The sequence below is a fragment of the Dipodomys spectabilis genome, unplaced genomic scaffold, assembly GCF_019054845.1.
Source record: "Dipodomys spectabilis isolate Male_0828 unplaced genomic scaffold, ASM1905484v1 ptg000069l, whole genome shotgun sequence".
Classification (NCBI taxonomy): domain Eukaryota; kingdom Metazoa; phylum Chordata; class Mammalia; order Rodentia; family Heteromyidae; genus Dipodomys; species Dipodomys spectabilis.
In genome coordinates, this window is record NW_024870746.1 from 6,628,140 (window position 1) to 6,649,243 (window position 21,104).

The 21,104-nt window shown below is 47.4% G+C and overlaps 1 protein-coding gene across 2 annotated transcripts in view; it reads left to right on the plus strand.

The window, feature by feature from the left end:
* Positions 1 to 21,104, plus strand: part of Kcnn3 (potassium calcium-activated channel subfamily N member 3) — a 160,920-nt gene that overhangs the window by 117,194 nt on the left and 22,622 nt on the right. Inside the window, exons 4-5 of one of the 2 annotated variants that reach the window (XM_042681894.1) lie at positions 15,304 to 15,348; positions 20,011 to 20,152. In XM_042681894.1, coding sequence (XP_042537828.1) covers positions 15,304 to 15,348; positions 20,011 to 20,152 — 187 coding nt within the window. The remainder of the gene's footprint in view (positions 1 to 15,303; positions 15,349 to 20,010; positions 20,153 to 21,104) is intronic. The other variant, XM_042681893.1, reaches the window with a different exon arrangement.

Below are 21,104 nucleotides of genomic sequence, written 5' to 3' on the forward strand. Positions count from 1 at the left end.
TGCTGATTTTTGGTATGTGTCATCCTACTTAACTCTTACAATCATCCTTTATGGTATCATCTCCTTTTCGTTGACTGGAAAATAGGACAAGAGCAGTAGGGACCCTCTCCATACTAGGGTATGAAGTTGTTTGGGTCATTGTCTTTCCCACAGTGGGTGGTAAATCCATACTGTAAGATCCACTAGAGAGGCAGCCTCACAGAAACCTGGCAATGTTTTTTGTTGTTGTTTTGGTTTGTTTTTTGCATGAATAAGGGATGCTGTCATAGAGTTCATGATCTTTCCATGTATGGTGTCTGCCATTTCCCAGTGTCTGTGAAGACACTTTTAGGAACTGGGAAGTGGAAGTTTCTAGGATTCCTTCTCTTCTGGATCCTCTCAGAACCCAAGGTGCTTACTTAAGCTACCCAGCAAATGGAGAGAACTTTTGTTTGGTGAGCAGATGAGGTTGGCAGTGGCGATTTCTGTTTTTTGGGGGGGTTTTGTTGGGTTTTTTGTTGGTCATGGGGCTTGAACTTTGGGCCTGGGTGCTGTCCCTCAGCTCTTTAGCTCGAGGTGAGCACTCTATCACTTGAGCCACAATGCCACTTCTGGTTTTCTGGTGGTTTATTGGAGATAAGAGTCTCACAGACTTTCCTGCCCGGGCTGGCTTTGGACCTCGATCCTCAGATCTCAGCCTCCTGAGTAGCTAGGATTACAGGCGAGAGCCATCAGCACTCAGCTGCGATCTCTGTTTTAAGGATAATCCTATTTCCTGGCAAGTTAGAGGAGAAGTGTGCTACTGATCAAGGGAAGGTTAATAAAAACCACTTGTCAGATAAAAGGGGGAACCAACAGCAGAGAAAGTGTTCAGGGAAGACGTTGTCATCGTTGTCACCCTTCTCATCTTCCTTATCCCAGCTTCATCTCCAGTCACATCAGATCTGACAGAATACAACAGAGGAAGCCTTTGGGGGAGCTTCCCCCCCCACCAGGTGGCTCCCCACTGTCTGTCTCCCCGCCATCTCCTCCCCTCCTGCTTGCTTGTTGGCACTCCCCTGAAGCTTTCATTTGCTTTCTGCAGTTGCTCAGCACCAGCGTCTCCCTTCTCCTTTGTTCCCTGGCCGGCTCCTCCTGCAGCCCTATGAAGTGTCAGAGATGGGCTGTAGTTTTCAAGCAGCGTTTTGTTGCCTGGCAACATGCAGTGCACACCTTCTATGTGGTAGCTTCCTCTGAATCAGCTAGGGAGCAGAGACACTGGGACCAAGGGGTCCAGAGCCTCTCTGGGGTCATGAGGAAGAGGAAGGACAGAGGATGGACCAGTAGACCCCTCGGCTTTGGTGTGACTGAGTGAAGCCTTCCCTGTCCTTCCATGATGGCCATAGCAGCAACCTGCCCTGCCGTGTCCTCTTGCGGGGATCCTGCATGGCGGTCAGTGGTGAGAAGCCGTGGCTTGGGGCTGTGTGACTTGGGAGTTGCCTGCCCTGGCTAGCTGAAGCAGGACTAGCCCTAAGTGAAAGCTGCTTGCTCATTTCCATCTGAGTTGACCTCTGGCTTTCTCTCGTCCTGAGAGATGCTGTTGGCCGCCTGACTGGAAAGGTGCTTGGCTGCCCCAGGCACAGGAGAGGAAAGAGATAGTGTTCCATCAAGAAATATTTGCTTAGAGCTGGGAAGGGGCTCCAGAACAAAGTCTCACATTCTATGGTGAGGAAAACAAGGCCTAGAGAAGAAAAGTAATGTCTAAAGTCACACAGCTTCTACCCAGAGGAGGATCTTTCTCACATCATTGGTGTCCATGGAGGGGGAAGAGGCAGCGTAGTGATGAGAAAGCCATTGAACTTGACCCCAGTTGTCCCCTTGCTCCCTTCCATCTCCTGATCTGACCAGAATGAAGTCTTTTGAATTAGAAGGAGCCCAAGACTCAGATTCTGAGACACAAACCTGATCCTCATCCCTAGGCAGAGCCCCTGCCACCTAGGCCTTTGACCACAGGCACATGGCTGTTCTGGAACTTTCCTGGAAAAAAAAACTAGAAGTGGAGGGCTCCCCAGCCTCTGGGGTGGTGCCCCCGTTGTGTGGGCAGAGACCACTGCCGCACTTCTGGTGCTATGCCCACTTACTGTCTAGGGAAAGCCTTTGAGCTGGATCGCCTGCCCCCCCCCCGCCCCCAGCATCCCTCACCCCTCCACCCTTATGCAGGACTCTACCTCTGCCTTCCCAGATGAGAACTAGGTGATGTACAGCAAGGTTTCCCAGTTTTTCTCCAGCTCCTGCAGCCAGAATGCAGCCTCTAGATGGGGCATCTCCTCTTTTCTTGCTCCTTTGTCTTTTTCCCCTCCCCATTCAAAAACCAAATGGAATTCTGATGTTGAGGGCAGCCTGTCTGCGGCTGTATCCTTCCTCTTGCTTCCAGGGCTGCAGAGAGGAGCAGGGAGGGGTGCTGGAGCTGCTTGGCCTGAGTCTCAACCTGGGGGTCTTCCTTTCCAAAAGCTGCTCCCCTAGGCCTTGGACATGCCAGTTCCCAGGATGTAGAAGTTCCTCCAGCAAGAAAGCCCTCTTGGAGAAGAGGGAGAGGAAGTTGGGCATGTGACTGGCTGTCTCCATTCTCTTCTCCATAGAGCAGTGAGCTTCAGCATTCCTATTATTTCTGATGTGTTCAAGAAGTTTCCCATTAATTCCATCAACCACGGTCTGAGTGAGTTGGCAGTGGGACAGGTAGGCCTGGATCAGCTCTCAAGAATATGCTCCCTACCAGACTCAATCACCCTTCATATAACCAGAGCTCACTTCCAGACAATGGGACGTGTGCCAGCTTGTGCAAAGAGGTTAGAGGAACAGGCTTCTGCCTTCTCTATGATTGGGGAGCCTCCTGCAGTCCGCAGAGCCCCACAGCTATGTTCCTACATTAGAGTAGAAGCTATTCGTGTTCCCAGGCCACCAGGGCTCAGCCTAGACCTTCCCCTGGTACCCTTGGCAACCTCTGCCAAACTGGAATTCTCCCATTCACCCTGACTTCGGGGGTTCCCCCATTAGCACCCACTCTTCTCAGTGGCAGGAGAAGCTTCCCAGCCAGAGCTCCCAACGCCCACCCCGGATGCTCCACTGCTCTGGGAAATAAAAACAAGGCAGCTCCTTTCCCAGGCCTTTCCCAGCCTCTGTTTCTCTTTGTTCTTGTCCACAGGGTAGGTGATCCCCACCTCCTTCCCACACTAACGCTGCCCAGGTGACACTGCTCTTTTGCATCCTCTGTGATATTATTTGCTCACCTGGTGAGACGCCTGCTTTTAACACCATCTATAAAGCACCACCGAGGGGTCTAAAATACCCCTCTTTTCTATGGAGCTCTAGCTGGGACCACTGCCTCCGCAGCACGTCCCTCCAGGGGGCGCCATTCCCATTGAAGTCTCTGAATGGCCTTGGGGGAGCTGCAGGGTGCACAACCCACTCTGCTGAACAGGGCTGCCCTGGTTCTGCCTTGCTCCCTCTGTGAAACACGGCTTATTGTAATACAGATCCAGGCTCCGAGATCTGAGAAGGGGAAGTCCCCAGTCATCTCTCTGGGCCTTGGCTTTCTCAGAGGCCTAATGTGTGGACTCGGGGAAAGCCAGGCTCACACTTCAGGCCTGCCACCCCATAGATTATTTTATGCAAATTCTCTCATCGAGCTGGGTCCAAATTTCTCTCCTAGGAAAATGAGAAATGGCCGTTATGAATCTTGTTTTTGTGAGGATTCAATGAGATAGCACATATAAAAGTTTTGGCCCACATTTCACTGTTGGCATTTGATAAATGATGATAATGGTGGTTATCTCTTATAATAAAGCTAATATCCGGCCCTGCCTACTTCACAGAGATAGGCCCAGGAATAAAATGAGATGAGAAGTAAATCATTTCTAGAATCTCGGAGGAAATATTTTTCAAGAATCCCAACTACTTGTATGGTTGTCTCTGTATATAAGAAGTAAGCACTCTCAAGTGCCTTTGCTTCCGAGTCACGCTCTGTGACTGATGGCGGGTGTCAGGAAAGGCTCAACCAGGAGGGATAAACCTCACAGGGGGCAGACTGATGCCTTGGGTGGATGGAACTGAATGAAAACCAAAGCCAGCATCTGTGAGAGAAAGCAGAGACCCAGAATGACTTTAAACAGAAAGAAGAGGCCTGCTGTGTGTGTGTGTGTGTGTGTGTGTGCATGCGTGCGTGCGTGCGTGCGTGCGTGTGTGTGTGTGTGTGTGTGTGTGTGTGTGTATGCGAGTGCATGTGATGAGACCAAGTTTAAATGTCACCTCCCAGGAGCCCTGGTCCATTTGTAACTTCCCTCAGCAGATTTTCCTGGTGGGGTGACACAGAGCAGGACCCAGCCAGACCACACAGGTTGATACCTTGGGCAACGTGATCAAGAGGAGCCTGGGCTATGGGGTTCACAGGGACACTGATCCAGGAGGGCTTTCTAGAGGAGGCAGTTTCCTCTGCCTGAGGAGACTCTGAGCAGAGGGCCTAGCATGAGCTGAGCTCGGGGGCAGAAGCAGTACAGACTTAGATAGAGAAGCAGCAGCTTCTTGCAGAGGTATAAGCGAGAGCCTTCCCCTAGCCTCAAGGCTTAGAGAGGCAGGCAGGTATCTTCTCGCCAGTCTGAGGCTCTTCTGTCAACGCCAGCAGTTCCTCCGCCTTATTTATTTGTTCCTTTTATTGTGGCAAAGCAAGATAAATGCTACTCAGAGCCCCAGCTTCTGCTGTCTTGTGCCCCACAGTGTAAATCATTCCCATCAGGTCCAGCTCGAGTCTCAGCCTTCCTTTCCTTGGAAGAAAGCAGCTCAGATCATAGTTCACAGACAGCAAGAGGGGGATCTTCACAGGACCAGCCTGGACACCACAACACAAAAGAGGAAATTGTTCCCAAAGGTAGATTTTTCAACCACTGTTAGTCTGAGAGACAGAGAGAGAGAAGGAGAAGGGAGAGAGGAGCGGGGAGAGAATCTACATCTTGGCAGGCCTGCATACAGAGGCTGCAAGCATCACCTCGAGGCCAGTGAGAGGCACTGTTGGGATTGGAACAGGAGAGAGACTTGTGTTTAGGACAGAGTTCCCTGGCTGCAGAGAAGAGGAACCCCAAGGGGAGCATAGGACAACCAAGAGGCAAGAGAAGCACTGTGTCATCAGCACTGGGATGCTGCAGTAATACACGTGTGTGTCCACCAGGGTGGTGGTACTGAGAGGCAACATGAGAGGCAGCCTGAGAGAGCTGGAGGAGTTGGACTGGTTGGATGTGGAGTGATGCTGGAGAAAGCTCCAGAACAGTGCTGAGATCCCAGCTGAGTGGCAGGTAGGAGGGGGAAGAGAAAAAGGGGAGGAGGGTCTAGAGGGGACCTGGGCAGCAGGCAGAGTTAGATTAACAAGTAGGGTTAGGTATCAATTGATTCATCTGCTGTGCCCCCAAAGATGCCCACTGTTGGCAGACCTAGGTACCAACTCCTGCTGTCACCTTCCCTGTTCACCTCCCACAAGGCTCCCCAGAACAGGGACCCAGTCTTGTTCCATTTTCTGCTCCCTATGTCTGACAATCCAGCAGGTGTGACCAAAGCCATCCTAAAGCCAGCAAGCTGACTTCCCCTGGGGGACAATCATTCACTGGAAGCAGAAACCCTCTTTCCCTGAACATGGATACCCCATTGTGGCTTCTCCAGGAAAGACTGAATGAATTAAAGGGGAGACAAGAGAGACGAGGTAGGAGCCATGTTTCAAAGGGAAAAAAGAGAAAGGAAGATGGGGAGAGAGAAGACAAGAACAGAAGGAGATAAGGAGAAGAAAAGGAAGGAAGATGAGGGATTAAGGGCTCTAGGTGATACCCCAGGCACAGGCCGACTGAGCCAAAGTGTTCATGCGGCTTGGTGAGGGATTTTGTGCATGTGTGTTTTCTTTTTTGATTTAGTTTTTGCTTTTGGTACTGGAGATTGAATGCAGGGCCTCACATTTGAACCACATCTCCAGTCCTCTTGCTTCTTTTTAGTTTTTTCCTCCCCCCAATACGGTCTCATCCTTCTGCCCAAGCCAGCCTTAGATTATGATTCTCCCACCTCCATTTTCCTTGTAGCTAGGATACAGATGGGCACCACCATACTCACCGTGTCTCTGCTTATTAAAGTCCAGTGCTGGTGACCTGGAGAGAGCATTTCTTTACCTACCCCGCCTTTCCCTCTGTGGCTCGCCCAACCTGCCTCATTCTTTTCTTGAGCTCATCCCTTCACCTGGGCCCCTTCCACCACAGTCTGGCTTTGAACAAATGTGAGATCTTCCGAGAAGTCCCACTGCCCTTTGCTACATCTTAGCAGCCCTTGTCCCAGTTGTAGGTGGCTTTGTGTTTCTGCTTTGGTGTTGCTTTGTATCAGCCATCTTCTCAGGACCATAAGCTTCATGAACCAGACACCAAACTTGGTACATAGCTCACTCCTGCTGGCTGACTGAATACACTAGTTTATTAAAGTCCCAATGGATGCCAGGAGCTGTGCAGAGTTTGTTTCGTATCTCATGTGCTCACCCACGCCATGCCAGGAGAGCTTCCACAGGCTTTGTTTTATTGGAGGGAAGCCCGGGACCCACGGAGGTGAATGCCTTACCATGCCACCCAGTGAACAGGTGGCAGTGTTGGGATTGAAACCCCATCTGCTGGTCTCTGCTCATGTGTCTCCACCAAAGCACCCCCCAAATCCAGCGGAAGAACTGCTTCCCATGGGAACAGGGCTTCTCCCAAACATATTGTTTTTCTCCATTCTCATGCATTTTATTAAACATTTCCAAATCAGGAAACATGGAAATATTTTTTAATAAGAAGAAAGAAAACATTGCAAATTGAGAAACTCACTCGGAAGGCTTTGCCAGATGAGCCATCTGGTTTTTAATTTAATAACCATCCAGAGAGGTCGACAGCGCTCCCCTCTGAGAATGGACTGGAGAGGGAGGGGCAGCTGGCTTCTCTCAAATGGGACTTCCTCTGACAAGGTGTGGGGGATGGGCTGGGGGAACAGAACAGAACAGAGGTGAAGAGACCTAGACAAGAGAAACAGCCCAGAAAAGCTCAGCCGGCCTTGTCATCTAGACATCATCACCATGGCCTCCAGAGGTGTGACACCACCCAGATGTTCAGACTTTTCCCTCGTTGATCTAACATCTCCACATATAACCTTGATAAGGAATAGAGGGGCCATCTCCTCTGCCATAGAAAACCCCACCAACCAAGCCCCGTGTTTGCAGAGAGAATGAGCTGTGTCCATCTGTCCTTAAGCCACAGCTGTGTTAGAATTGTGTTGTCACAGTGCTGGCTTTCTGGCTTTTCAGATATACTCGGGGGCCTTGCACTCTTGCTGTTCGCTCTTGGAGCTGGAAATAAAGGACTAGATTTAGATTTGCCTTGGAAAGATCCAAGGCTGTTACCTTGAATTACCTGGTAGAAAGGATACATTCTTATTTTCCTAAATTCAGAGCCAACTCTTGAAAAATAGGACACAGTCTAGGAGCGTGAAGGGACAGAAGGAGCAGTTGATGCAGGTACCGTGGCACGTGGTCTCAAGTACTGTGGCCAGCCCCAGAACACCAAAGCCTTTTATTTTATCTTTTAAGATGTTTAGAAGTGAGATTGTGTTTAAGAAAACAGCAAAGTCTTGGCCTTGATGTGAATTCACCCGTGGTTGGAATGGAAGTCACCCTAAGCCATTGCTTCCTCGGCTGTCTTTGAATTGCAGTGACGCCCTTTCCCATACCTCAGATGTTTCTCCAGCGCTTCTAAACTAAGGCTCATGAAGGCCTAGGGGAATGGTGCTTTTCTCCACAAAGCTAGAATCACAGGCCCTTGCACAACTTGATAAAAGGTCTTTGGTTATGTTGGAGATATAGACAAAGGCAGAGATGGGAATAAGGCCTGAGACTTGATGAAATGTCTCCCCTTCAGGACTGGCTTCTCAGGCTCCTCCTCCAGGCTGGCAGTAGCCAGGCACACATGGCTTGTACTATCATGTTATAGGTAAGGCCTCTGCCAAGAGAGTGCAGTTCCTGCCTAGGCACGGATGCTGCCCTGCACTCCACCTCAGGCCCTGCTCACTGTAACTGCTGTTTCTGGGATCCACATAACTGCAGGTTTCAGTCCCAGACTGTCTACCTAGTTGCCTGGAGAAGTTTGTCTAGCCTTAAGCCTCTCATTTCTTCATTGTGAAGTCAAGGTGACAGCCCTTGTCTTGCTGACCATGTTTTCCTGCTTGCTACAGACTCAGAGGGGTCCTTCCTGGATTCTTTCTTTAAGCAATTGACAGATACCTATCAAGCAATAAAGATACAGCAATGAAAAAATAAAATTAAAGAAGTTGCCAGGCACCAGGAGCTCACGCCTGTAATCCTAGCTACTCAGAAGGCTGAGATCTGAAGATCACGGTTCAAAGCCAGCCCTGGAAGGAAAGTCTGTGAGTTATCTCCAATTGACCACCAAAAAGCTGGAGTTGTGGCTCAAAAAAGCAGCACAGGCCCAGATAGTGCCCAGGCCCTCTGTTCAAGTACAGAAGAAAAAAAAAAGTTCTTTGTTTCCTGCAGCTTATATTCTAACAGGGTTGATAGCTAATAAGCATAAGCCAAATCTATATTACATTGGGAGCAGAGATGTGCTGAGGAAAAGAATGCCCCTGATAGAGAGTTGGGGCATGATGAGTGGCACACCTCGGGTGTGCCAGAAGCCTTACTGAGAAGCTAGCATTTGAGCCAAAACCTGCTCAGGTCCAAGGGAGGGACTTCCAGGGGGAAGACAGGAGTCCCAAGTAGAAAAACTGAATAGAATCTAGATGGGGGAAGAGGCAGCCCATGGGAGGTGGGCTCAGAGAGGTCCCAGGAGGTCTAAAGTGATGTCTTTTGGTTCTGGAAGAACTTTGATTTTTGTGCCTTGGATTTTATTCTGAGGGATGCACAAATGCTTGTCAGAGTCTTTGAAAGGCCCATTCTGGCTGCTCAGTGCTGATATACTGGGGAAGGAAGCAGACAAAAGCAGAGAGATCAGTTAGAGAACAGCTCAGTGGTCCAAATGAGAGGACAGGGGCTAGACAGGATGGCGCAGACCTGGGAACCAGACTGTGGAAATCTTTAGAAGGTAGAGCTGATGGAATTCGATGGAAATAAAGAGGGGCTGTGGTCCAGCCAGAGGACAGAGGGACAAGGAAGAGGGAAGGGAGAAGCAGGGAGGAGTTGGGTTTTCCTGCACAGCAGTGTCTGCTGCCTGCCCTTCTCTATGTCCTAAACAGCTGCCCTTGTCACTAGGACAGAGCCGCAAGTAGGAGGCTCTTGGAGAGGCAGATACACGCCTCTTTCTGTGTCGCACACTGACGGCTGACAGATCCTTGGAATTCGTGCCAGTGAGATAAGCAGGGCGGATGTGATCACACCTGCCTCCCTGAACCTGAAGGTCAGGATTTGCTCAAAGTCACAAGCTAAGGGTGTGGAGAATGGTCTTTGGGCTCCAGGTCCTAAGTTCCTTCAACTATGCTGAGTGAAGCTGACACCATCTACATGCAAGATGGTCATCATATAGCAGTAAGCTAACATTTCTTCAACTACATGTCAGGCGTTGCTGTAATTGTCTTATGAATATTGGCTCATTTAACCCTCATAGGAACTCTGTGGGAGTTGGCATAAGACACATCCCTTTTATAGATGGGGAAACTAAAGATAAAGTCATGTAGATAGATACCAAGGAGAAAAACTCGATTTGGTCTGGCCCTAGAGCCTGGCCAAACAGCCTGATGGGCCCCATGCTGAGGACCAAGTATCATTCATACGGGTTTCTGTAGAAGATCTCACTCCTACTTAATTCCTGCTGTTTCAACAAACAAACCACCATCATATCTCTTGTGTGAAGAGTCTTTAAGGAAAACACAAAACAAAACACCATTAGATGCCTTTGGAAAGGAAGGCAGAAGTGCAGTCACTTCACTCGGGCTTTAGTTTTTATTACCCTATTCCTGTAACAGGTTTCAGCTAGTGTCAAGAAGCTGAGTTCTTATTAATAACTGAGAACCAGCTCCAAGCCCAAAGAATTTGGCAGTCACTTTGACCAAAGTTTATCTGCTGAGGAGGTCATTTTAGCATGCCTCTCTGAGTTACTGAAACAAGCCTCATTTCCACAAGGGGACAGAACAGCAGGCTACATTTACTTCACAGACATTTAGTGAGCACTTATTACATGTTAAATCCTGAGAAGGTACCCAGAAAGATTGCAAAGAGGACTGTTACATAACTTCAGGGTTAGTAGGCCAGTTGAATAGAATGAGGAACTGAGAAATATATGAATTCCACATAGAATATCTGTAAGGCAGAGTTGAAAGTCAGTGGGGGAGGAGAGTAGATGGAAGTTAGAAGGCTAACATTAAATGGAGCTGAGACCATTGGTTATCCATGTGAACAACTGGAGCTGCACCCCAATCTCATGCCATACACAAAACGAAGATTTTTCAGCTTCATAAAAATGATATCATAGTTAAGTGAAAGAAGAACATTTTTTGTTATAGTTCTCAAGAGTCAGGGTCTCGCTATATATAGCACAGACTGGCCTCCAGCTCATGATCTTCTTGCCTTAGCCTCCTCCCAAGTACTAGGATGAGAGGCATGCATTATCATGCCCCACTAAAAGATAACACTTTAAAACATTTTAAAGAAAGTCTCACAATGTTAAACAGGGAAGGATTTCTTTAAAGATCATTCAAGTTACTAATTATTATGAAAGAGATGACAACTCCAGTGAAATTTAAAACTTGTATTCATCAGAAATACTATAAAGATAATAAAAAGATAATGTACAATTTGGCCAGATTATATTGATTCCAGAACTGGAATCAATAAGAGAAAGACAACAACAAACCAATTGAAAAATGGACAAAAGTTGTCAATGATACTCCACAGATGACAAACATGGTGAGACCAGTTCACCCACTAGATTGGCAAGAATTTAAGATGAGAGGGATTATTGATAAAAAGTTGGGAGCAACACTCTTGATGACATTAACCCCCTCTGGTAGAATCCTGTTACTGACATCTTGGATGACAGTTTTTTAATGGAGTCACATAGGCCCGTACCCTACAAAGCATTAAATCCATTCTTAGTTATATACCTACAGAGACTTTTCTGAAAGAGCTCACTATATTAGTTATACATGGTTGCATAACAAATTCCCCCAAACTTAGCAGCTTACCACCATAGATATTTAGTATCTCACAGTTGCTATGGGTCAAGAATTCCAGGACAATTTAAATGGTCAATGTTTCTCATGAGATGATGGGGGCTGTATGCCAGGGCTTGCTTTCTCCTCTCTTGGATCTCATTGCTTGGCTTAGAGTTTCTGCTTCCAAGTGCACTGATGGCTGTTGGCAGGCTGTGGTCCCTTGCTCTGTGGGCCTCTTCTCTTGCTTGTGTTGAGACATGGCAGTAGCTTCTCTTAGGAAGAGCAATCCAAAAGAGAGCAAAGGAGAGAGAGCCCAAGGCCAAAGCCACAATCTAACCTAACTTTTGAAGTACAAATCGATTGCTTCTGCCACATTTGATTCATCAGGAAAATGTACTAAGTCCAGCTCAACCTCAAAAGGAAAGGATCGCAAAGATTTGTGAATACCTCAGGAGGAAGGAAATATTAGGGGTCATTTTAGTGGCTGCCTGCCACATTCTGGTAGTTGGTGTCACTTTTGTTTTATAAGGTTCAGAAAACAAGTAGAAGGAACCTGACCTGGTGACATATGCCTGAAATCCCAGCACTCAGGAGACAGAGACAGCATAATCTAATTCTGGGCTATCATGTGAGACCCTGTCTCAACCAAATGAAACCAAAGAAACAGGCAAGATGTGAGACTCAGTTTAGGTAATCCTACTTGTGCGGAAGCTTTGTGGGGAAAAGGATGTGATCAACATGAAATTCAGGATAACATTTATCTGGGGTAGGTGGGGGACAGGAATGGTGAGAACACACAGGCAGATGTAACGTATGGCATTGGACGGAGCCCTTGTGGATGCTTGTTTTTTCTTCATGCCTCGTAACTTAACTAAATGTTACATGTTTTAAATGTTGTTTGTTCACTTCACGTGTGGAATATGAGCCGTTAGCTCCCTCCCTTCCTTTCAACTCTTCCTGTCCCCCCTACTTTTATAATTGCATCCTAATTGTGGTTAAATTAGTAATCAGTGTTTACTGAGGCAACACTAATTTGACTCTATTCATAGTTGAGCCTTGTAGTAAAATATGATAACTTTTCCTGTAGAACTTGTCATTTTTTTTCAAGAGTTAATGAACATGTTTGTTCATTTGCTTAGTTTTCTATGTATTTATCACTAATTCAATCCCAAATTCTGGCAGCTGTCTAAATGTCTTCTCAGAAAGTTCAGGTACGTCAGCTTGTCTACCCCCAGAGCCTTCCCACCTGCTCCAGTCTGGACTGGCTGTTCTCCACGCCTGTATCACAGCTGTCCCCCAAGAACTTCCTGTACCAGCACCCTGGCCTTCTCCATCCTGCTGGATGTTATTCTTCCCTTGTCTTTCTCTGCCTTGGTTTACCTGTTGGCCCTGGTGAGCACTCCCTGAGCTGGCTTCTTGAGGGAGGTTACTCAAGAAGCAAACAAACCTTCAAGAGCCTTGTGTCCCCTAAAATGTCTTCATTCCACCCTCAGACTTAATCAAGCTGCTTCTGGATTCTCATCTCTGTCAGTTGGCATTCTGATTTGGAAATGATTTTCCTTAGAATTTTGAAGGCTTCATTCCATAGTTTTCTAGCTTCTAGTGTTGCAATGGAAAAGTCTGAAGTCATTCTAATTTCTTTTTTTTTGGGGGGGGGGGGGAGTCCGGTCGTGGGGCCTGAACTCTGGACCTGGGCGCTGTCCCTCAGCTCTTCAGCTCAAGGCTAGTGCTCTACCACTTGAGCCACAACGCCACTTCCGGCTTTTTTCTTTTTGCTTATGTGGTGCTGAGGAATCGAACCCAGGGCCTCAGGCATGCAAGGCAAGCGCTCTACCACTGAGCCACCTTCCCAGCCCAGTCATTCTAATTTCTAACTGTTATATTTGACCTTGCTTCCCTGTCTTGCCTCTGTCCCCTATCCCTTTCCCTACCCCCCTCCCTCTGGAAGCCCTGAAGGTTCTTCTTTCTCTCTGGTGTCGGGAACTTCCACAATAATGTATCTTAATTTCTTCTATATTCATCCACTGTGCTGTGTGGATTGTGCTTTTCAGTTCTGGGGAATTGTTTGTTTTCTTCTTTTGCTCTTCTTCCTCCTCCTCTTTGCTTTCCCTCCAGTTATTGTATTATATTCTGGGGGCTTGAACTCAGAGCCTTGGTGCTGTCCCTGAGTTTCTTTGCTCAAGGCTAGCATTCAACCACTTGAGCCACAGATATACTTTCCACATTTTTTTTTTTTTTGGTCAGTTGTGGGATTTTAACTCTGGGCCTGGGGGCTGTCCCTCAGCTCTTCATCTAAAAGTGAGCACTCTACCACTGGAGCCACAATGCCACTTCTGGTTTTCTGGTGGTTTATTGGAGATAAGAGTCTCACAGACTTTCCCGCGTGGGCTGGCTTTGAACCATGATCCTCAGATCTCGGCCTCCTGAGTAGCTAGGATTACAGGCGTGAGCCACCGCTGCCTGGCTACTTTCCACTTTTTGATGGTTAATTGGAGATAAGAGTCTTACAGACTTTCCTGCCTGGGCTGGCTTTGAACCATGATCCTCAGATCTCAGCCTCCTGAATAGCTAGGATTACAGGTGTAAGCTACTAGCACATGACAGCCCAGATTTTTTTAAGGCTATTTAGTCCCATGGACTTTGCTGCTTAGGCTGGCCTCAAAATTTGATCTCAACTTCCTGAGTAGCTAAGCAAAAAAAAAAAAAAGAGCCACTGGTGCTCAGCTTCTAGTTTTTTCTTCCTAAAAATACTGTTATTCAAATCAGTAGACTATCCACTAATTTTCTCATATTTTTCTTTTTTTCTTTTTGCCAGTCCTGGGGATTGAACTCAGGGCCTGGGCTCTGTCCCTAAACTCTTTTGCTCAAAGCTAGTTCTCTAACACTTGAGCCGCAGTGCCACTTCTTGCTTTTTCTGTTTATGTGGTACTAAGGAATGGAACCCAGGGCTTCATGCATGCTAGGTAAGTACTCTACCACTAACATTCCCAGTGTACTTTTCATTTTTTTTTCTCTCCTTTTTTGCCTTTTGGGGAATAATTTTTAATTATCTTCTAGCCCCACTAAAGAGACTTTTCTTTGTATAAAATTCCATTCTTGCTTCATGGTTCCAACATCTTATTTTTCCTTTCTTACAACATTAATTATAGGATTTTTCCCTAAATTCTTCCCAGTGAATAGTCTATAGATGATCCCTATTCCTTTTTCGGTTGGTGTTTAATTGTCTGATTTTGGTCTGTGTCACTAATGTTAGATTTTCCTTGGATATCTGGGGATTTCTGGCTGCTTGGTTATTTTTTAAATAAGAGGGTTTGTTTTTGTTTTTGTTGGTCGTGGGGCTTAAACTTAGGGCCTGGGTGCTCTTCCTGAGCTCTTTTGCTCAAGGCTAGCACTCTACCTCTTTGAGCCATAGCTTCAGTCCTGGTTTTTGAGTGGTTAATTGGAGATAAGAGTCTTATAGGGACTTTTCTTCCTGGGCTGGCTTCAAATTGCAATCCTCAGATCTCAGCCTCCTGAGTTGCTAGGATTATAGGCATGAGCCATTGGTGCTTGGCTTAAAAGTAGCAGTTTTAAGGGAGCAAAGTAAGGATGAAGCCAGGTACTAGTGTTTCATACCTATAATCCTAGCTACTCAGGAAGACTGAGATCTGAGGATCACACTTCAAAACCAGCCTGGGCAGGAAAATCTGTAAGAGTCTCATCTCCAATGAAGCACAAAAAAGCCAGAAGTAGAGCTGTGGCTCAAGTGGTAGAGCACTAACCTTGAGCAAAACAGCTCATGGACAGCACCCATTCTCTGAGTTCAAGCCCCAGGACTGCACACACACAAAAAGTAATCATGAGTATTTAATCCACCATTTTTACCAAGTCATATACTCTTTCTTATCTCTAATTTATTTTTTATATTAAAAATGGAAACTATGGTCCACTCCCTGAAGATAATAACTAAAGCATTTGCTCTTAAACTCAAAGGAAAACTTCGTTTCCTTTCTTAGCCCTTAAAGAAAAACATGGACCTGTTCTCCCCTTCCCCCAATTCTCTATTGCAAAAAATAGCATGGGATTAGTACGTGAATTTGTGACATTCTAAAATTGTGAATAGGTTTAGAAACGTTTTCTCCCTCCTCTCTACTCCCACAGTCCTGAATCACCAGTGCGGCTTTCTCGCTCATCACTTCCTGCTTGGTGAGTCGCATGCATGTCTTATCTCCATGACGATGCTCCACGCCACAAGAGAGCTGGAGGCATGTCCAATTTACCTCTGCCTCTGTTGTAGCTCCCACCTGAGGAGAGGTCACTGAAGCTGGAAAATCAATGATCAATGACATTCGCAGCACACACACCAATGGGTCCTAAGATAATGAAACCCACAAGGACATAAAAAGAAACTTACCAAAACAAGAAGAGAAAGAAAGCAGTAAACCAAATTATCAGCCTTAAAAGGAGACATTGCTGAGCTCCAGTGGCTCACACCTAATCCTAGTTACTCGGGAGGCTGAGATGTGAGAATGTGATTCAAAGCTAGCCTGGTCAGAAAAGTCCGTGGGACTCCTATCTGCAATGAACCAGCAAAAAGGCAGAACTGGAGCTGTAACTCAAGTGCCAGAGGACTAGCCTTAATGAAAAGCTAAGGGACAGTGTCTAGACCCTGAGTCCAAGCCCTATTATTGACACAAACTAGCAGTTGCTGCATTTTTAATTTTTAATTGGATCTCTAATCTCTCTTTTAGGAGTCCTCTTACACATGAATAGGATGGGCATGATCCTCAAGGCAGCCCAGCCACCAGAGGATATTTATTAGTTAGTCAAAGCTGCAGGATTTGCAAAGAAAAGACAATAAAGACCTATGAGCACAATGAACCAATGACAGACTTGTTATTGTACAGGCCACATATTAAATCCTGGCCTCCTACTTTGGCCGCTCCATGATGGGTGCCTGCAAACCTTCTAGCAGGTGTCCTGTCTGGGCCCTGACCTCTCTAATCAGTCTTGCATGTAGCTGCTAGAAGAGTCATTCTCAGTTACCAAGTGTCTTCAGCCCCTTCTTTGTTAATGACTTTGCTATAGATTTCTTTTGCTCCTGTGTCAAATAGTGCTCCCACCTAAACTTCAAGACAGCCCCATGAATGCCTTGCCACCCCCCATGGGCACCCTTACCATGATACTTGTGAGTCTATACCCCTGCCCTTTTCCGTTTTTGTTGTTTCTTAGACTGGTAACACCTGCCCCTCCCAGCACCAGCAGCCATTGCTGACCTGTAGTGAGCACTTGGCCCAGGCTAAGCTCTTACATTGGCCTAAAATTGCTCGTGGTTATTTTATTTAATCATCCCATCAGCAGACAGGGAAACTGAGTCATAGAGGGGGTTAGTCTCTTGTCCAGAGCCATGGAAGTACTTACAGTAGAGCTGGGACTGGAACCTAGCAAAGCCACTCAGTCTCAATGACTCACTCCTCACTAATAAATCTCAGTGTCCTCAGACCTGACCCACACTCATTCTCCCAAGAAATGCTCTTTCCGTCAAATGCTGGCTGACCCTGGCTATGGCTCTGTGACATTTGTTTACATGCTGCTGGCTTGTGGTGTGGGCTGTCTTCTAAGTCTTTTCCCTTCTGTGTGTCCCCCTCCTACCCTCAACACTGAGTCTTGACTGATTTCACAGCACAGAGCCGGAGAGCCAGGACCTGCTACTGTTCCTTACAGCATGTGGGCCCGAGGGCCTGGCAGGTTAGGACAGTGGGCAGGTGCCTATCCAAGGTCATGTTAGACCTGGAATAGGGCTGGCACACTGATTCAGGAGCAGGCTCAATCCCGGGGGGTCCAAGTAGAGTTGTCCTGGCCTCTGCTTCTTAAGGATAGCCAGAAAAGCAGACATGGGCCATCTCTGGGGAGATGAGGTGTATAGGGAAGGGAAAATAGAAGCCAGCCAGGGCCCTGAGGTGGTAGCAGAGCAAGGCCAAGGCCCATGTGAAGCAGGGAGTGATGGGAAATAAATGCCATCTTCTCAGTAGCACTTTGGAGAAGGAACGTTGCTCTTCAGCTGCCCCCAAAAGAGCCACGCAGTCCTGTGTGCTGACCATAATAGAAATACCAATGCTGCCCCATCGTTGCTTGTTGAAGACTCAAGTTGAGGCTGGACAGTCCAACAATGATGCAGGGTTGGGCTCAGGTGGTAATAGGCCTTCCCCTTAGCCTTGCCCACCTGCTCCTCTCCTGCCTCCCCAACCTGTGTTCCATCTTTTCACTGCCTCTGTGTTCCACCTGCTCAGCACAGACCATTCTTCCCAGCAAGCTGTGTCATGTCATCCCCCTCTGCCCAGGAAGCTAAAACCACTTTCAAGCTCTCCAAAACCAAATACAAATGTCTGATCCTAGAACTGCAGGTTCTACAGCATCCAAACATGCTCTCCCTGCTAATGGTACTAAGGGGCTTGGTCATTCTCCTAGAAACATGCTAGTCACTGTGCCTCTCTCACACTGAATGGCGCAGTAAAGGGAGCGTAGTCTGTATGTCCTAGGGAAAGTCACTCCATTTCTTTGTGCTTGCAGTTGCTTCCCTGTACAATGTGTGTTCAAAGTGCCAGCCACACATAAATGGTGCTCCATAATATAGATGCCCCTTTTGTTCTTGTTATTACTCCTTTTATTTGATTTAATTTTTATTTTTGACAGTATTGGGATTTGGGCTTAGGGCCTTCTGCTTGCTAGGCAGGCACTCTACCATTTGAATCACTTGAGCCATGCCCCCAGTCCTTTTTTATTTTTTTTCCAGTCATGGGGCCTGAATTCTGAGCCTGGGTGCTGTCCCTAAGCTCTTCAGCTCAAAGCTAGCACTCTACCACAGTGAACCACAGTGCCACTTCTGGCTTTTTCTACTTATGTGGTGCTGAGGAATCGAACCCAGGGCCTCATGCATGCGAGGCAAGCATTCTACCACTCTATTACTCTACCACTCTAGCCACCTTCCCAGCGCCCCCTCCTCCCCTGCCCCCAGCCTTTTTTGCTCTAGTTATTTTTTCAGATTGTATCTCATGCTTTTGCCTGGGTCATACTTTGGGCAGCCTCCAACATAGCTAACACTAGGAGTATTGTTACCATGAACTGATTGTTCTTTGAGATAGGGTCTTGCTAGCCTTTTGCCTAGGCTGACCTCAAACCACAGTCCTACCTCCCAAGTAGCTGGAATTACAGGTATGATCCACCATGCCCGGCCTGCTTTGGCCCTCATGTCTAAATAGAAACATGTCTCAAGACCCACCTTCAAATGGACCTGGTTTGTATGGCTATTTCCTGTAGACTCATGGGTCACTAGACATTGAGGGCACAACAAACACTTTTGGTGGTAGTCAGTGCTTCTTGAGCTAGCTCAACTTCTCCACCCAGTGATCTTCAAGTGACTGGGAAATTTTATCAAGGAGTGGTGTGCCCATGGGATTGAATGCAGTCTAGTGTGTGCAGCTCAAGTTCCTACAGTCAGAGAATGTTCTGGAAGCAAGCCCTCTTTCACTAGCCCTCTCACTCCAGCCTGCAGTCAGACGGTTCTGCTGCCCTTCATGTTGAAATCTGGGCTTTGATTCAGCTCACTCTCAGCTGAGCACCCCTTCCCTGGACAAGGACCAAGTTCCAGGAACTGGGTGGGGAGAATCAAGCCTGGCTCCTTTGTGGAGCTGTCTTAGTCTGCTTGTGCCGCCATCACAGAACAAAACTGTCTGGTAGCGTATAAAGAAAAGAAATTTCTTTCTCACGGTTCAAGAGGATGGAAGTCCAAGATCAAGGTACCAGCAGGCTGGGTGTCTAGTGAGGGCTGTCCTCTGCTTCCGAGATGGCATCCTCTAGAGGAGAGGAGTGTGTGTCCTCACATGGTGGAAGGCAGAAGGGCAGGCAAAACAGGCTGCTACATCATCCTGCTTTGAAAAAAAGCCTGAATCTCATTCTTGAAGAAGGAGCCCCTGTGGCTTCATTACTCCTTAAAGGCACCACTTCTCTCCACCATCACCTGAGCAACACGTGAGTTTGTGGAAAGGCTCTCATAGTAGGCTAACTCTGACTAAGCCTGGTATATTTAGGTCAAGGTCATTACCCTCTCCTTTCCCCATGTTGCCCCATCTACCCAATTCCTTAGCTTTCAGAACATGTCTGCTTCTTCCAAGGAACATCCTCCAGGACTGAAAGCCCCAGGCTAGGAGACGAAGTAGAATGGGCCTCCAGGCAGAGAAAGTAGAGATGATGCTCCCAGGTCAGAGAAGAGCAGAGAAGAGCATCTGTCCAGTTCAGAAGGGGTGTTAGGCTTCTGTGGATACCCCTGGAACGCTAGTGCCTGGAGAATTGGCTCCCAGAGAGCCCCACCATCTCTGAGGGAGGTACCCGCCCTGGCATCCATCAACGTTCTTAGAAATCACTAGCTGTTTGGGGACTAAATTTTTTTTTTTACATTTTCCCTGTTCAAGAGTTTGTGGTTTTTAGATTAATCATATCCACATACATTTAGACTGTCGGCTTGGAAGAAAAAAAATTTAAATTTTATTACTGCATGATTTCATCCAAAGCTATCTTAGCAACAATAAAGGATGTCTACAATGTGATGTGAATCATGAGAAAACATTTTGTCTCTGGAGCCCAGCTCATAGTGGGGGCCTGGAGGCTGGTAGTCTGCAGGCAGCTCTGGGTGGGCATGGCTATGGCATCTTCAGTGGCATCTTTAACAAGATCGGTGTGTGCCACCATGATGGCTATCCTCTCTTCAGTAAAATATCTCATTTCTTCCCCCCTCCCCATCCAGGTTTGTCCACAGCCAATACCCCCGGCCATGGCAGCTGAATCAACTAACTCCTGTCTTCCCCTTGGCAGGTACCATGACCAACAGGACGTAACTAGTAACTTTCTGGGTGCCATGTGGCTCATCTCCATCACATTCCTTTCCATTGGTTATGGGGATATGGTGCCCCACACATACTGTGGGAAAGGTGTCTGCCTTCTCACTGGCATCATGGTGAGTACTTGCCTCTGCACGTGACCCTACTACCCCCAAGTTCTTCCAAAGAACAGAGCCTTTTACTGAACACAGAATAGGCCTTCCTAGCTGGGCTGCAGGGCTACAGCCCCTAGTTAAGAGGCCTGCATGCATACCCCCTTGCACGTAGAAGCAGATGTAAAATGTTCAGTGGTTTCTCATTTTGCAGCTTACTTTGCTAAAGGAGGAAGAAGGTCCTGGTTGTTAACACCTGTGATCGACTTGAGTCCATTCACAAATGAGCTCAGGAAGACTGACCCTCTAATCATCTCTCATGAGCATTAGGACTTGTGGTCGACTTGTTTCCTTCCTGTTCCCTGGGTCCTGCAGACTTTAACACTATTTCTGATCAAAGTCATCTGAAACTCACAGAGTGACTAGAGAAAGAACAATGAACCAGCCTGAAGGGACCAGTGTCCTAGACATTGGCCACTGGCTTGTGTCTTGGTTTGGCTACACAGCTCTGGCCAGCTCTTGACTTTCCCAGGTTGTGGCTTCACTGTAAGTGAGGTCCTGAACTCTGAGTGCCAAGTCCTTTGCAGCACTGGAACCTGACAAGACCAACTCCATCCCCAGGTGCCCTATAGGGATCCTGCATCCTTCCAATGCCTATAGCTCAGCTCGCCCCAGGACCCAGCACCAGCTCTGGAAGGTGCATACTCCTGCCCATCACAGGACCACTGAAGTATGGTATGGGAGGGGTATGGGGGCAGGGTGTCAAAAGCATCGCCTGAATTTCCACTCAGGTCCCTCACTGTGACCCCTGAGCCAGGTGCTTGCCTGTGGACCCTTGCCCCCTCTAGTATATGGTGGAACCGTCCTGGCTGGCTTGTGGTTTAGCCTACAGGAAGTGACTGATGTGAAAGTGCTTGGTAAGCAATGAGAGTCCATACCTGAGGCCAATACCTGTTGGCCATGCCCACGGGGTCCC